Source organism: Ranitomeya variabilis, chromosome 2 (genome assembly GCF_051348905.1).
Source record: "Ranitomeya variabilis isolate aRanVar5 chromosome 2, aRanVar5.hap1, whole genome shotgun sequence".
In the NCBI taxonomy this organism is placed as follows: domain Eukaryota; kingdom Metazoa; phylum Chordata; class Amphibia; order Anura; family Dendrobatidae; genus Ranitomeya; species Ranitomeya variabilis.
Window position 1 is genome coordinate 1100214977 of NC_135233.1, and position 17641 is coordinate 1100232617.

Consider the following 17641-nt stretch of genomic DNA (forward strand, 5'->3'; position numbering starts at 1 on the left):
GGATGTTTCCGATCTCGGGGTACGACTGCTACTGGTATTATCTCCTTTTTGCTGTGATCTCGTTTCTCACTTCTCCACAATAAACCTCGCTTCTTGTCCTTTCTTGAGACACCGCTGCGATGTAGTGCAGGCACGGTTCCTTAACGTTTTGTTCTGTTCGCTAGGCCTCTGCCAGGATCCCACCCCTGACAAGAACCCCCCCTGAATCTTCCCCTGCAACCCCTTCTCTCACTCGGTGTTGCCTGGGCAAAACCCTGTCAGCTTCTCTCTAACTTCCTTACTTACCCAAGTGTGAGGAGTGGCCTAATACATAGAACCATTTGCTCCCCCTGGCGGCCAGACTATGAAGTGTATTGGTGACTGTGATACCTGGTTAGGTGAACTCCTTTAGTGCAATCAGACTTACAATCACTCCCCTTAGCGGCAGAGCGACGTTACTGCAACGACCAGGTCTCTGGGTGCTGCATTTCGTTACCAAGGCTCTTAGAACTATTTGTTTCAAAAGCACATAAATTATGTGACATAGAGAAACTGATACTATCACAACATAAAGCTTTCTCTAGGGGCGACTGGAAGCCAGAGTGGCCTGACTGGTTGCGCTGGTTGGACCAGAATTAATAGTGTAGGTGGATGGATCTCTGGGATCTTGCATGTGACACTACAGGTGTTACTGGTACGGAGTATGTAAGCTTCCGGTACCTTATATGTGCTGCGCCTGTATCTATGTACAGTTTATGCTTAACATTGTTATTTCTATAAATAAGGGAGACTGAGAAGTGCTGCCTTCACACTCTGCTGGCCAGCGACATCCACAAGACCGTATTCAGGCAACTGCTGGGACCTAACACTAGTCACTTTAGAGTCCACGGGTAAGAAATAATTTTTATCTCTTTATTAATTGTGCTTTATTCATTTACAGGATTACTACAATGGAAAACTAGAGCGACACCAGGCATGTGTAGTCCTAACGGGCAGGTTCATGTTTGCAATATCAATTTTTCCAAGTTTTCTTAACTTTTCCAAACTTTCCGCTACCAAAGAGAACGACATTGTCAATTTTCATTATTTGTGTTTTCGTTTTTTCCTCCCCTTCTTCAGGGAGTCATAACTTTTTTTATTTTTCTGTCCACAGACATATGAGGGATTGTTTTGTGCAGGAAGAGATGTAGTTTTGAATTTAAAATAGGGGGAAAAAAACAACGTAGGGTTAAATTGTGAAAAAATACAAACTTCTGTATTGACTTTGGTTCTTAAGAATTGTTTTACAGTGAACATTGAAGTCCAATTATGGAAATATCAAGCTTGTTAGGGTTTTTTTTACTATTCTAGTGGTGAAAAAATTTGTGAATTTGTAAAAAAAAACTTTGTGTTGAGTTACCGTTTTCATTTTTAATTAGATGGAGCTGTGTGAGGGCTTCCTTGTTGTGGGGGGAGACAACATTTTTATTGATTCCATTTTGGAGTAGATGTGACATTTTCATCGCTTCTTACTACTTTTTTGCAGCATTGTGGTGATCCCAAAAAACAGCAACATTTTTCTGTTTATGATGTTTAACAATCGGGTAAATTAGTTTTATATTTTGACAGATCGTACTTTTATGGATGCAACAATGCCAGATACAGTACTGGGGAAAAGTGGGGAGATTCGCATTTTTATGTTTTTCATTTAATTTTATCATATTTAAAAAACATTTTTTTATCTTATTTGTTAGTTACTTTAGTGGATTTTAAAGGGGTATTCCTAAGTCCAAAGTAATTTTCCTCCAAAATCCCTTTCTATTTAATGTCATAAAAAGCACTTTCTAATATTATACGTGAATTAAAAAATTTTCTGTCCTTCCCTAAGGAGACTATCTAACTGCTTTTCTATTTTTCTATTTTTTTTGTTTTGCTATTCCCTTTTTGATGACACTTCGTTTGAGAATCCCCATTGAATGCTGGAATAGTAAAACAAAGTGTCCTCAGGGGCAGAGGCTGCGATATCAAAATGTGGCACAATAGCACCTCATATGTCAGGTACCGATGTATGGAGTGGGCTCAGGAGTTGGAGTTTATTTTTTTTTTCAGCTAATGAAAAAATAAATATAAAAAAAAAATAATAATAATAAATATATATATATATATATATATATATATATAGTATATATAAATATATATAAAATGAAAAAAAGAAAGAAAAAAATAGTATCATCCCATTTTCTACTTTTAATGATAGAGAAAGAACAAAATATAATAATAATAATAATAATAATAAAAATTGGGCATCACCACATCTTTAAAAGTCCGATTTATCACAATAAAAAAATGTAGAAATCCATAAAGTAAATGCCTGTAAAGAAACCAGATTGTATCTTAGTTACCCAGACAGCTACGTTTTTGCAAACCAATAAGAACTGAATTTTCATCTGTATATTGGCTTGTGCATTTAAGTGTTTATGTCTGGTGGTTCAAGAGGACAGACTTGCAGACTGATACCATTTAACATACAGTGTAAGTCTGTAGTGGTGACTGTACATTAAGTGTATTGAGCTTTGTTTGTTGATGTGTGCTTATATGCTAATATATTTAATCCAATCACCATTGTTTACCTTTTCTTGATGTTGGACTGAAAGACCCTGGGTGGTTCTAAGGGTAGCTTACATGCCTTGGGGATAAAGAGACTGAAGGAACACAGAGCTAGGAGCCAGACATTCTGCAAACCACCCAACAGACAAGAGAAAGGACTGCAGCCAATTCATCATGGCACCATCACGAGGGACACTGATCTAGGATTCTATAGGATACAACCTAGGGGTTTTCGGCTCCGGTTGGAAGGACACAGATCTGATCCAGTGACCATCTCTGAACCATGGATATGTTTGGAGAAAGCCAGGGTTGGGACCCGCTGGTTGCCTGGTTCCATGGAGATGGTCAGATAAGCCAGGTGGTGACTCTCGTGTCAACTGACTTTGGACCTTGCATGGACTCTATGGACTGTTCTCTGTCATCTCCCTATGCTTGTCGTTACCCCTTCTCTGTGCGTTCATCCACAGATGGAGTAGCGACCCTGGGAGCTCTGACATCATGTCATACTGGAAATATGTGGAGACGCAGTGATATTTTATATGCGCCCATGTACCCATACAATTCCAGATAGAGAAGGTAGTACACCGCACACTCTGTATAGATATTGCAAAATGGTGAAGAATTTATTGACAAAATTGACTATGTGACATGAAAAGCGACCAGAGGTAATTATTATGACGTTTCGGCTCATCCAGAGCCTTAATCATATAATCGCTATGGAAAAACAAAAAACAAAAATACGTAAACATACAATATATACAATAAACAAAATTCAAAGTAAAAGGATAGGGTGGAGATACAAATAAAGTTCCCAACCTGGATGGAGAAAACAAAGGAACGGGTAAAAAATAGTAACTGCGTCGCAACATAATATGCTTGTTACATGTAACACCACGTATATCAGTAAAAAGAAAATATATACAAGCATGATAACAGGGGTGGACTAAGGCTTGGTAAGCCAGACCCCACGACATTGCACTTGGCATATATAATATAATACAAACAATTTACCTTATATGTGCACAGAGGAGAGGATAATAGTCCTAGGAGATGGAGTTTAACACTGTAGATAGGATGGTAGAAATACGTAAGATACAGAAGGTACATAGAAAATAAAGTATAGCTGGTGGAGTTGTATCAGGTGTAGTGTACCTTAAGTGCCAGGTGGTAATGCGTGAGATCACGCTGAGGCTGCCCTTTTGTGGGGTCTGCAGGGAAGTAAGACATGGGGAGGTAAGAAGTATGTAACATGTAACATATACGGCCATAAATGCGCTGGAATGGCGATGGCAGAATACATGAGGAGAGGTGGTGGAGGAGTAAATACCTTATAATCAAGGTAGATAAGCGGCGCTCCCGCGCCCTGCTGCCGGTATGTAGCGTGGCCGGCGTTGTTGTGCCTTAAATGCGCGGACCGGAAGTAGGACCTGCGGTACCGGAAGTGACGCGGGTGGCTAAGGAGTGTCACTGCGCATGCGCTGCCGGCGATCCTATGCGTGCCTGGTTGCCAGGGAACCTAGTCGCTGGCAAGATGTCAGCGGCTGGATAAAGATGTAGCGCCCGTGCGGGTAGTGCGCAATTGCTGCGGTATATAAGAGGAATAATGTATGGCCTAATAAACTGATGTATGGATGTTGGTAGTGGTGGCCTAAATGGGTATGTGCGCGGTGTTAAGGGTGTACTAGGTGTGAAAATAGAATATATATATACACCTAACAATGTGTATAATATAATAAGGCGCAGATATGGACAAAGGTACTTGTGGTATTATAGAGGGGAAATGCCCCAAATTAATACACTAATGTGAAGACTGGCTGTAAAAAAATGGTAAATATATATATATATGTATATATATATATATATATATATATATATATATATAAAAAAAATAATAAGGGGCAGATATGGGCAAAGGTACATATGGTGTTATGGAGGGGAACGTCCCATAGTTATACACTACGACGGAGACAGGCTGGAAGTCATGTATATTTTTTAGAGAGCAAATTTGGGCAAAGGTATCATCATACAACTGGAGACACTCACCCAGATATTCAACGGATCTGTAAGGGAAGAGGAAAGTGTTAGTAGGCTACAATGATGTTTAAAGCAGCCAGTCAATTTCTCTATTGAGGCCCCTTGGTGCGAGAGTATCAAGTGTGTATATCCAATATGTTTCCCTGGACCTCAATAGTTTAATGTGATTACCTCCCCGTCTGGGGCGAGGTACCCGCTCCAAGACCTGGAATTTAAGTTGGGCCACTGTGTGTCTCGCCTTCGTAAAATGATCAGGAAGGGGGAGCCAGACTTTATTACACCTGATGGTGGACTTATGGCTTGCGATCCTATCCCGTATGTGCTGCGTGGTCTCTCCCACGTAGAGCAGGCCGCAAGGGCACTTAATGATGTAAACTACGAAATTCGAATCGCACGTGTAGAATCCGCGGATAGGGTAAGATTTCCCAGTCCTAGGGTGGGTCACATTGTCGGATTTAATCACGTTCGAACAGGCAGCACAGTTCAAGCAAGGGAAGGTCCCATTGCGGCGTGAGCTTAAGAACTGTTGGGTTGGTACTCGAAGTGTGCTACCCATGTCGGCCCTGACCAATTGATCACGGATGTTGGGGGGTCTCCTCGTGCTCATGAGCGCAGGCACCCTGAACGACGGGATTTCCGGATGGGTTCTACCCAGGAGGGGCCAGTGTTTCTTAATGACGGAATATACCTTGGTCATGAACGGATGATGGGTGTGTACGAACGGTATCCTCTCCTGGGGTTGGCGTGGTGTAGGACTTGTCGGTGGATCGGAGGACCTACTGAGCTCCTGTGCCAGAAGGGTAGAGGGATAATTCCTGTCGCTGAACTTCTCAGCCATGGATGTAAGTCTGATTTGTCGTACTTCAGGGTCCATGACTATGCGGGAAACTCTTTTAAATTGAGACCGGGGTAGGCTATTTTTAGTGGTGGTTGGATGGCAGCTTGAATAGAGTAGCAAACTGTTGCAGTCAGTGGGTTTTGTATATAGATCCGTTTTGAGGAATCCGTTGGCATCTTTCAATACAAGGGTATCCAGAAAAGCTATTTGCGTCTCATGGGTGTGGATGGTAAATTTAAGCTCTTGAAAAGTTGAATTAAGGGTGGAAAAAAATGAATTTAGGGTACCAGATGACCCTGTCCAGACTAGGAAGATATCATCTATGTACCTACAGTAATTTAGGACATGTTGGGAAAAAAACTCATTGTTATAAACATGATGTACCTCGAAATGATTCATGTATGCATTGGCGTAAGCCGGTGCCACATTCGAGCCCATTGCGGTCCCGCACGCTTGGACGTAGTATGTGTCCTCGTAAAGAAAGTAATTTTCGAATAGGACTATACTCAAAAGATCGAGACAGAAGGATATGGCATTATGACACATATCTGTTTGTTCAAGGAGCTCTCTGGTGGCACGTATGCCCTTCTCGTGGGTTATGGAAGTGTATAAGCTGTTGACGTCCATAGTTACGAGAAGACTATGGGGTGGTACCTGATGGATCTGTTTGATTTTTTCAAGGAATTGGCTTGTGTCTAGTATAAAGGACCTGGTGTTTTTGGTTAAAGGTGTCAGAATTTTTTCAAGAAATATCGACAGTGGTGAGAGGACCGAATCCGTGGAGGCCACGATTGGTCTGCCAGGGGGGTTATGGAGGGATTTGTGAATCTTGGGGAGGACATAAAAAACGGGGATGATGGGGTGAGGATTCTGTAGGAAAGTAGCTGTCTTACGATCGATGGTTCCGTTTTCCAGGTATATTTCAATGAGGTCCTTAATTTTCGTGGTGATTGCTGCAGTTGGGTCCCTAGGTATGGCCCTATAGGTACTGGTATCCGAGAGCTGTCTGAGTATCTCATCCCGGTAATGGGACCGATCCATGACAACTGTAGCGCCCCCTTTGTCAGCAGGTTTTATTGTAATAGAATTATTGGACCGTATGGAAGAGAGTGCCTGTTTCTCTTCCAGTGTCATGTTCGTATGTGTTGGAAAAAACCCTAATCTCTGTTCGTGTGACAGAGATTTGATGTCGCGGTCTACAAGAGAGATGAAGGTTTCAATGGCATGATCTGAGTGTGGCGGTGAAAAGGTGCTGACATTTCGAAGCCCCAAAGAAGAAATAGATAGTGCCGAAGTAGTGTCGGTAGATTCCGAGGACCTTACGACTGGGTCCAATGCGGGCATATTGCCAAAATGAGTCTTAAGTCTAATGGACCTGTAGAAACGATGTAAGTCCTTTTCCAGTTGGAATGGATCCCAGTGGGGTGTTGGACAAAAGGATAATCCTTTCTGTAGGACTGTCAGTTCTGCTGGTGACAGGGAATAGCTGGAGATGTTAACCACTTGATTGGTTGGCTTACCTGGCTTCGGGTCACCATCCTTTCGCCGCGCTCGTCGGGTTGGTCTGTTTGGTGTCGTCCTCCCCTGCGGCTTGTGGCTAAAAAATGTTGCCTGGTGGAACCGGTGGAGGAGTCGCTGCCGGAACTGTATGACCCTGGTCGCCTGTAATTGTTGCGCCGCCGCCAGTTTGTGGTGTTGGAGGAGTCGCTCCATCTATAAACCTTGTCCGTGGCGTAGTCCTCGCTGTCTCTCTGGAACTTGAGTCTCTTGCGTTCCTGTAGGACCCTTTCAAATTCGGTGATGGCTTTATCGGTCTTCGTTTTAAGTGCAGTCCAATCGGTAGACGTGAGAGTGGTCGTCAGCTGGGTCTCGATGGCCTGAATGTTTTTTTTAACGTCAATAATTTCCTTCTGGAGGTGTTCAATAGTAAGGACAATGATGTCCAGTGAGCATTTATTAAGGATCTGTTTGTATCTTTCACAAAATTCGGGATTGTCCGCGAATAATGTGGGTCGCAAATTGCATCTCAATCCTCTAGGGATTTTACTCTGGCGATAGTATTCGGCAAGAGTAGTACAATGCAAGTCGTATGAGACTAGCTTAGTCTTTTCATAATCCCTGGTTCTCAGGTCTGTTACGGGTGTTCTGAGAAACTCAGTAGAACCAGTTACTGTTGAAATAATATTGGCGCTAGTAGCTGTATCGTAAGCGAAAGTAGTAGTGGACATTAGGGCAATCCGGTGCAGCAGCCAAGACTATGGCAGGATAAGTAAAGAAAATTGGCGTGCACTCAGGATAATATGGGAGCGAGGTGCTGGTGTAGTGGGCCGTGATAGCCCCACGTAAATAGAGAAGATAGTACACCGCACACTCTGTATAGATATTGCAAAATGGTGAAGAATTTATTGACAAAATTGACTATGTGACATGAAAAGCGACCAGAGGTAATTATTATGACGTTTCGGCTCATCCAGAGCCTTAATCATATAATCGCTATGGAAAAACAAAAAACAAAAATACGTAAACATACAATATATACAATAAACAAAATTCAAAGTAAAAGGATAGGGTGGAGATACAAATAAAGTTCCCAACCTGGATGGAGAAAACAAAGGAACGGGTAAAAAATAGTAACTGCGTCGCAACATAATATGCTTGTTACATGTAACACCACGTATATCAGTAAAAAGAAAATATATACAAGCATGATAACAGGGGTGGACTAAGGCTTGGTAAGCCAGACCCCACGACATTGCACTTGGCATATATAATATAATACAAACAATTTACCTTATATGTGCACAGAGGAGAGGATAATAGTCCTAGGAGATGGAGTTTAACACTGTAGATAGGATGGTAGAAATACGTAAGATACAGAAGGTACATAGAAAATAAAGTATAGCTGGTGGAGTTGTATCAGGTGTAGTGTACCTTAAGTGCCAGGTGGTAATGCGTGAGATCACGCTGAGGCTGCCCTTTTGTGGGGTCTGCAGGGAAGTAAGACATGGGGAGGTAAGAAGTATGTAACATGTAACATATACGGCCATAAATGCGCTGGAATGGCGATGGCAGAATACATGAGGAGAGGTGGTGGAGGAGTAAATACCTTATAATCAAGGTAGATAAGCGGCGCTCCCGCGCCCTGCTGCCGGTATGTAGCGTGGCCGGCGTTGTTGTGCCTTAAATGCGCGGACCGGAAGTAGGACCTGCGGTACCGGAAGTGACGCGGGTGGCTAAGGAGTGTCACTGCGCATGCGCTGCCGGCGATCCTATGCGTGCCTGGTTGCCAGGGAACCTAGTCGCTGGCAAGATGTCAGCGGCTGGATAAAGATGTAGCGCCCGTGCGGGTAGTGCGCAATTGCTGCGGTATATAAGAGGAATAATGTATGGCCTAATAAACTGATGTATGGATGTTGGTAGTGGTGGCCTAAATGGGTATGTGCGCGGTGTTAAGGGTGTACTAGGTGTGAAAATAGAATATATATATACACCTAACAATGTGTATAATATAATAAGGCGCAGATATGGACAAAGGTACTTGTGGTATTATAGAGGGGAAATGCCCCAAATTAATACACTAATGTGAAGACTGGCTGTAAAAAAATGGTAAATATATATATATATGTATATGTATATATATATATATATATATATATATATAAAAAAAATAATAAGGGGCAGATATGGGCAAAGGTACATATGGTGTATTTTTTTTATATATATATATATATATACATATATATATATTTACCATTTTTTTACAGCCAGTCTTCACATTAGTGTATTAATTTGGGGCATTTCCCCTCTATAATACCACAAGTACCTTTGTCCATATCTGCGCCTTATTATATTATACACATTGTTAGGTGTATATATATATTCTATTTTCACACCTAGTACACCCTTAACACCGCGCACATACCCATTTAGGCCACCACTACCAACATCCATACATCAGTTTATTAGGCCATACATTATTCCTCTTATATACCGCAGCAATTGCGCACTACCCGCACGGGCGCTACATCTTTATCCAGCCGCTGACATCTTGCCAGCGACTAGGTTCCCTGGCAACCAGGCACGCATAGGATCGCCGGCAGCGCATGCGCAGTGACACTCCTTAGCCACCCGCGTCACTTCCGGTACCGCAGGTCCTACTTCCGGTCCGCGCATTTAAGGCACAACAACGCCGGCCACGCTACATACCGGCAGCAGGGCGCGGGAGCGCCGCTTATCTACCTTGATTATAAGGTATTTACTCCTCCACCACCTCTCCTCATGTATTCTGCCATCGCCATTCCAGCGCATTTATGGCCGTATATGTTACATGTTACATACTTCTTACCTCCCCATGTCTTACTTCCCTGCAGACCCCACAAAAGGGCAGCCTCAGCGTGATCTCACGCATTACCACCTGGCACTTAAGGTACACTACACCTGATACAACTCCACCAGCTATACTTTATTTTCTATGTACCTTCTGTATCTTACGTATTTCTACCATCCTATCTACAGTGTTAAACTCCATCTCCTAGGACTATTATCCTCTCCTCTGTGCACATATAAGGTAAATTGTTTGTATTATATTATATATGCCAAGTGCAATGTCGTGGGGTCTGGCTTACCAAGCCTTAGTCCACCCCTGTTATCATGCTTGTATATATTTTCTTTTTACTGATATACGTGGTGTTACATGTAACAAGCATATTATGTTGCGACGCAGTTACTATTTTTTACCCGTTCCTTTGTTTTCTCCATCCAGGTTGGGAACTTTATTTGTATCTCCACCCTATCCTTTTACTTTGAATTTTGTTTATTGTATATATTGTATGTTTACGTATTTTTGTTTTTTGTTTTTCCATAGCGATTATATGATTAACGCTCTGGATGAGCCGAAACGTCATAATAATTACCTCTGGTCGCTTTTCATGTCACATAGTCAATTTTGTCAATAAATTCTTCACCATTTTGCAATATCTATACAGAGTGTGCGGTGTACTATCTTCTCTATTTACGTGGGGCTATCACGGCCCACTACACCAGCACCTCGCTCCCATATTATCCTGAGTGCACGCCAATTTTCTTTACTTACCCATACAATTCCAGGCAAGTTGGGAATGTTCTGTTTGCTATTGTGTGCTGTGGTTCAATAAAGTATTGCCACCCTGTTTTACCTTAACCCTGTGTTGTCTGTGTAGTGTATTGCCCATTGGGAGATAGGGCGGGCGTTCAGTGGTATGAGCCGTGGTAAAGACAGCCGAGCCAGCGGACGAGAGCACCCACTGACCCCGCTTCTCCGTAACAATGCCATAAAGAGAATTAAAGTCAAAGCGCCAGAATTGCAGTTTTTTGATGCTCCATTTTCCTAAAAAACTGCAGTGTAAGTGACCACAATGTCACATGTTCCCCAAAAAATATAATTGAAAACATCAGTTCGGCGTGCCAAAAACAAGTCCTCGTATGTTGATGGAAAAAAATAATAATAATAATTACTGGTCTCAGCCAACATTTTTTGTTTATAAATTTCCAAATTTCTGAAATAAAACAAAACTACATGTTTAGTGTCGCTTACTGACCTGGAAAATCATTTTTTACCACAAAATAGAAGCCATAAAAATGAAAGCCCTCTTAAAACACAATGCTACAATTGCCGTTTACTTTTTTCCATTTCACAGTATTTGGTTTTTTTTTCCCAGTCTAATACATTCGGCCCACAACAAAATAAGCCCTCATAAGGCGATGTCAACTGAAAAACAGAGTTATGGCTCACAGAACCGCAGGTGAAAAAAACCCCACAAAGACGAAAAACTGTTCATAAACGTGATAATGGTGGCACAATGTAACATCGTGAAGACTTCTAGTTTTCCTTGTATGATCTGTAAGTTGGGGCGTTTCAGTAGAGCGGTGTCCCGGCTCCGGGTGGTGGTCAGGCTCCTGTAATCCTTACACCCCGCTGTCTGATTCTCATTCATCTTCTATTGATCTTAATGTAATTATTTTGCTTGTTTTCCAGTCTGGTGGAATAATCATGTTCTTCCTCACCTTCATCGTCTTGTGGATTTCCGTGTTCGCTGACAAAGATAAATGTGAGTTGTGTAATAACTGTAAAATGATAACAGAATGGGGGGAAGTAAGAAACAAATTCTGGAAGATCTTAGCTTTTCTACTAACTTCTGTCCTGTCTTCGACATTTACATTGATTGTGTGTTTTAACCCCTTCACGACTTCTGCCGTACATGTAGGGTGAAAGTCAGAAGTGGGTGTATGGAGCTGGCAGGTGATGGCTGTGTATTACAGCTGGGACCTACTGCTAAAGTTTGCAGGAAACCATGATTTTTGCTATATGCAGCGATGCGGTGGCATTATAAGATGCATGGACTCGCACGTAATACAGTGGCTTGTAAAAGTTTGATCAAAATTACTGTTATTAAACAGTTAAGCAAGTGATCTCTAAATGGCCTAAAGTTACAGATGACACATTTCCTTTGTATTTTAGGCAACAACAAAAAAAAATATATGTATACAGTATATTGTGGTAGATCGGCTCACTCGGCGGCATATAGAGGTAGACACAGGAACACTGTCTCTTTAAATCTTCCCCTGGTTTATTTAGAGTATTGCATAAACCAGGCTAAAGATAGCAGAACAAACATGGCGTTCCCGGCCTAACAGGAAAAATAAAACATAACGTATGGCACAGTCCTTGTTGCTACGTGATATTGCCCGCTTCAGGAACAAACAACACAAGGTTTAGCTTTCCTTTATGTGACAATACAGCTCCAGAGCTTTCACATCTGGGCCCACCCCACAACAAATGCTCTAGAAGACTGAGCATTTATCCTCGGGACTCTTCCCACTCTATAGCTGTTTAATCATCGAGACATGGCTCATTAACCCCTCTCAACAGTTCCCCCTCTCAAACAAAAGCATTACTGGAAATTCGATAATTTACTGAAGTTTGGCCAAATGTTGCCGATTTTGAGGAAAATGCAATGGAAGTCTGAACACAAATGTGCTACGTTCATGCCGAATTTGAGATTGGTGAATGTTTTCCAAACAAGTTGGCTCATCTCTATAGAGGACTCCGGCTGTATCCACTTTTGGTTGTGGTGCAGTAGATCAAACATTTGGGAGCAAGGGGGTTTATCACGGTGATATGCCCAGCGGTGGACCCATTGTGCACTGGCAGACATTGTTCACCCCCAAGCGCGCCAAAACTTCTATTTTCAATTTTGCATATTCTTTGAAATCCTAGAAGAACCAAAATATAGTAGGCCTTTTGTGGCTCCCCCATTAAGTATGGCACCAGGACTTCCGTCCACTGCTCTTGGGAGTTTCTCCCTATCTGCGACCCTTTAAAAAACGGTTAAAAAGGCCTCTATGTCATCACTCAGGGTCATTTTCTGCAAAGCTCTCCTCGCCGTATTTGTAACAGAGAAACCATCAGTTGACATTGGGGCCGGATCTGCCGCTGTACCACGAATCACCTCTGTGAGTAATTAAATCTGCTGCTGTTATCGGTTCTGTTGCATCAGCAGCTTACTTGTCTCCTGTTGTGCCAGTTGTTGTTGGTGCTGCACCTGGAGCTGCTGCTGGTGCTTCTGCTGCTGGCTTTGGACCAGGTCCTCCATTTTGTCTGACCGCTGTTCCATCTCTATAGTGGCCTTCACCCAGGAGATGCAATCTGTCCACAGCCATTACACTTGCTTCCTGGGGATCTTGCCCATAGTTCTAGCACCAACTGTGGTAGATTGGCTCACTTGCCTGTATATAGAGGTAGACTGTATAAACCAACGTAATCTTAGCATAACCAACACAGCCTTTCCAGATGAACACGAAAAGTAAAACATAACGTATGGCACAGTCCTTGTTGCTACGTGAATTTGCCCGCTTCAGAACAAGCAACACAAGGTTTAGCTTTACTTCACGTGACAATACATCTCCAAACCAAAGGCTTTAGAAGGCTGAGTATTTATCCTCCGGACTCTTCCCACTCTACAGCTGTTTAGTCATCTTAGAACTAAACATGGCTGATTAACCCCTCTCAGCAGTTCGTGTGCTGGAGCATTTTTCTATGCTTATATTACTGTAGCTAACAATCTACTAGTGCTTATTATCTCCCTTACAGTACTTTGCCAGTGACTTTATCATAATATATATACAGTTGTGGCCAAAAGTATTCACACCCCTGCAATTCTGTCAGATAATACTCAGTTTCTTCCTTAAAATGATTGCAAACACAAATTCTTTGGTATTATTATCTTCATTTAATTTGTCTTAAATGAAAAAACACAAAAAGAATTGTCCTAAAGCCAAACTGGATATAATTCCACACCAAACATAAAAAAGGGGGTGGACAAAAGTATTGGAACTGTTCGAAAAATCCTGTGATGCTTCTGTAATTAGTGTAATTAACAGCGCCTGTAACTTACCTGTGGCACCTAACAGGTGTTGGCAATAACTAAATCACACTTGCAGCCAGTTGACATGGATTAAAGTTGACTCAACCTCTGTCCTGTGTCCTTGTGTGCACCACATTGAGCATGGAGAAAAGAAAGAAGACCAAAGAACTGTCTGAGGACTTGAGAAACCAAATTGTGAGGAAGCATGAGCAATCTCAAGGCTACAAGTCCATCTCCAAAGACCTGAATGCTCCTGTGTCTACCGTGCGCAGTGTCATCAAGACATTTAAAGCCCATGGCACTGTGGCTAACCTCCCTAGATGTGGACGGAAAAGAAAAATTTACAAGAGATTTCAACGCAAGATTGTGCGGATGTTGGATAAAGAACCTCGACTAACATCCAAACAAGTTCAAGCTGCCCTGCAGTCTGAGGGTACAACAGTGTCAACCCGTACTATCCGTCGGCGTCTGAATGAAAAGGGACTGTATGGTAGGAGACCCAGGAAGACCCCACTTCTTACCCCGAGACATAAAAATGTCAGGCTTGAGTTTGCCAAAACATACCTGAAAAAGCCTAAAACATTTTGGAAGAATGTTCTCTGGTCAGATGAGACAAAAGTAGAGCTTTTTGGGCAAAGGCATCAACATAGAGTTTACAGGAGAAAACAAAGAGGCATTCAAAGAAAAGAACACGGTCCCTACAGTCAAATATGGCGGAGGTTCTCTGATGTTTTGGGGTTGCTTTGCTGCCTCTGGCACTGGACTGCTTGACCGTGTGCATGGCATTATGAAGTCTGAAGACTACCAACAAATTTTGCAGCATAATGTAGGGCCCAGTGTGAGAAAGCTGGGTCTCCCTCAGAGGTCATGGGTCTTCCAGCAGGACAATGACCCAAAACACACTTCAAAAAGCACTAGAAAATGGTTTGAGAGAATGCACTGGAGACTTCTCAGGTGGCCAGCAATGAGTCCAGACCTGAATCCCATAGAACACCTGTGGAGAGATCTAAAAATGGCAGTTTGGAGAAGGCACCCTTCAAATATCAGGGACCTGGAGCAGTTTGCCAAAGAAGAATGGTCTAAAATTCCAGCAGAGCATTGTAAGACACTCATTGATGGTTACCGGAAGCGGTTGGTCGCAGTTATTTTGGCTAAAGGTTGTGCAACCAAGTATTAGGCTGAGGGTGCCAATACTTTTGTCTGGCCCATTTTTGGAGTTTTGTGTGAAATGATCAATGTTTTGCTTTTTGCTTCATTCTCTTTTGTGTTTTTTCATTTAAGACAAATTAAATGAAGATAATAATAACAAAGAATATGTGATTGCAATCATTGTCAGGAAGAAACTGAGTATTATCTGACAGGATTGCAGGGGTGTCAATACTTTTGGCCACAACTATATATATATATATATATATATATATATATACATATATATATATATATATATACATATATATATATATATATATATACATATATATATATATATATATATATATACATATATATATATATATATATATATATATATATACATATATATATATATATATATATATATATATACAGTGGGTACGGAAAGTATTCAGACCCCTTTAAATATCTCACTCTTTGTTTCATTGCAGCCATTTGGTAAATTCAAAAAAAGTTTTTTTTCTCATTAATGTACACTCCGAAACCCCATCTTGAATGAAAAAAGCAGAACTGTAGAAATGTTTGGAAATTTAATAAAAAAGAAAAACTAAAATATCACATGATCCTAAGTATTCAGACCCTTTGCTCAGACACTCCTATTTAAGTCTCATGCTGTCCATTTTCCTTGTGATCCTCCTTGAGATAGTTCTACTCCTTCATTAGAGGCCAGCTGTGTTTAAGTAAACTGATAGGACTTGATTTGGAAAGGCGCACACCTGTCTATAGACAGTGGGTACCAAAAGTATTCAGACCCCTTTACATTTTTCACTCTTTGTTTCATTGCAGCCATTTGGTAAATTCAAAGAAAGTTTTTTTTCCTCATTAATGTACACTCTGCACCCCATCTTGACTGAAAAAACTCAGATATGTAGTGACTTTTGCAAATTTATTGAAAAAGAAAAGCTGAAATATCACATGGTCATAAGTGTTCAGACCCTTTGCTCAGTATTCAGTAGAAGCACCTTTTGAGCTAGTGTAGTGAGCTGGCCGGCTGTGACTGTTCTATTATCATTGACATAGAATCTGTGACAGACACTGCCCCCGTGTGGCCAGAAGTTATACCTATGCCGAATGAGATTACAGGGAAACAAACTGTATTGGCTAAACTTCCCCCTGTTGTGTCATGTGAACAGGAAGGGGAGGGAAAAAGAGAGCCCGGGAAACTGGTGTGTGCAGAGAGAGGTCGGTGTGTGCTGGCGTCCTCCCGTAGATGCGATATAGAAGATTGCCTGGATGACCTCTCTCTCTCGGAAGCTGACATCCAGATTGTTCCCTGCTCCCACACTGCGGAGCACTCAGCGGTGACATCTTCACAGATCCTGGAGCCCATGAACTGTAAGCGGGTCCTCTGTTGAGAGGCCGAACATTCCACCTTACCTGCTGAACCCCAAGGATTACAGTCTGGACCTGAGAGACAGAGTTTTGTTTAATCCCTGTTGTTTCCTCTTCGGCTGGAGCGTCTCCCTGCAGTGACAGACAGGCCTGCGACGTGGGAAGATAACCTCCTGGAGCAAAGGAACTGGTAACGTGTGGATAGGGACAGTGAGGGATAGTTTGTTATTACACGTTATCTCTGTGAATAGGCATATTTTTGTATTGTCTATTATTGTGTTCCGCTGTGTTAAGGAAAATGTATAACAGTAAAGATACGTTTCTTAAGATGGAATCTGAGTGTGGAAGTTTTGCTGGGCCAGATCATGGATATACATGGGCGACCTTACCCTCTCCCACTTCACTAGTACAGCAATGAGTCTTCCTGGGAATGATGCAACAAGTTTTTCACCCCTGGATTTGGGGATCCTCTGCCATTCTTCCTTGCAGATCCCCTCCAGTTCCGTCAGGTTGGATGGTGAACGTTGGTGGATGCCATTTTCAGGTCTCTCCAGAGATGCTCAATTGGGTTTAGGTCAGGGCTCTGGCTGGGCAAGGTGGAGGGCCGCAGTGATAGTTGACTTTGTGGAACTTTCTCCCATCTCCTGCATCTCTGGAGCTCAGTGTTGTGAACTCTGTTTCCGGGCTCCCTCCTGTGGTCGTGAGTGGTACTGTGTGAGTTCTCTCTTTGGGCTCCCCCTGGTGGCTCTTTTTGTTATTTTGCAGGTTTCTGGCTGTCTCGTCATCTGCTAGTCAGGTTTCCTATTTAATCCACCTGGTCCTTCATTCCTTGCCTGTTGTCGTTGTATTCAGTGCTATTCTGATTGCTCCTGTCTACATCCGTTATCAGTCTCTCAAGGGAAGCTAAGTTTTGTTTGCTTATTTTTGCTCATCTGTGTTCAAGATGTTTCCTAGAATATGATGAGTTTTGTCCAGCTTGCTAAAATGTGATTTCCTTGCTTGCTGGTGCTCTGGGGTGCTGAGTTGCTCCCCCCACATCGTTAGTTGGTGTGGGGGTTCTCGCATTCTCTGCGTGGATATTTTTGCATAGGGTTTTTTACTGACCGCACAGATCCCTTGCTATTTTCTGCTATCTAGCGTTAGCGGGCCTCATTTGCTCAACCTGTTTCATCTCTGCATTTGTCTTTTCCTCTTAACACACCGTTATTATTTGTGGGGGGCTTCTATATCTCTGGGGTTATTTCTCTGAGGCAAGTGAGGTCTTTACTTTCTCTTT

General features: G+C 42.2%; 1 protein-coding gene across 2 annotated transcripts in view; it reads left to right on the top strand.

Moving 5' to 3' along the window:
- The first annotated feature begins 716 nt into the window (after positions 1–716).
- Positions 717–17641, top strand: part of LOC143808797 (fucolectin-like) — a 69452-nt gene continuing 52527 nt past the window's right edge. Inside the window, exons 1-3 of one of the 2 annotated variants that reach the window (XM_077291840.1) lie at positions 717–869; positions 11134–11315; positions 11451–11523. In XM_077291840.1, coding sequence (XP_077147955.1) covers positions 11466–11523 — 58 coding nt within the window. In that variant the 5' untranslated portion in view covers positions 717–869; positions 11134–11315; positions 11451–11465. The remainder of the gene's footprint in view (positions 870–11133; positions 11316–11450; positions 11524–17641) is intronic. The other variant, XM_077291839.1, reaches the window with a different exon arrangement.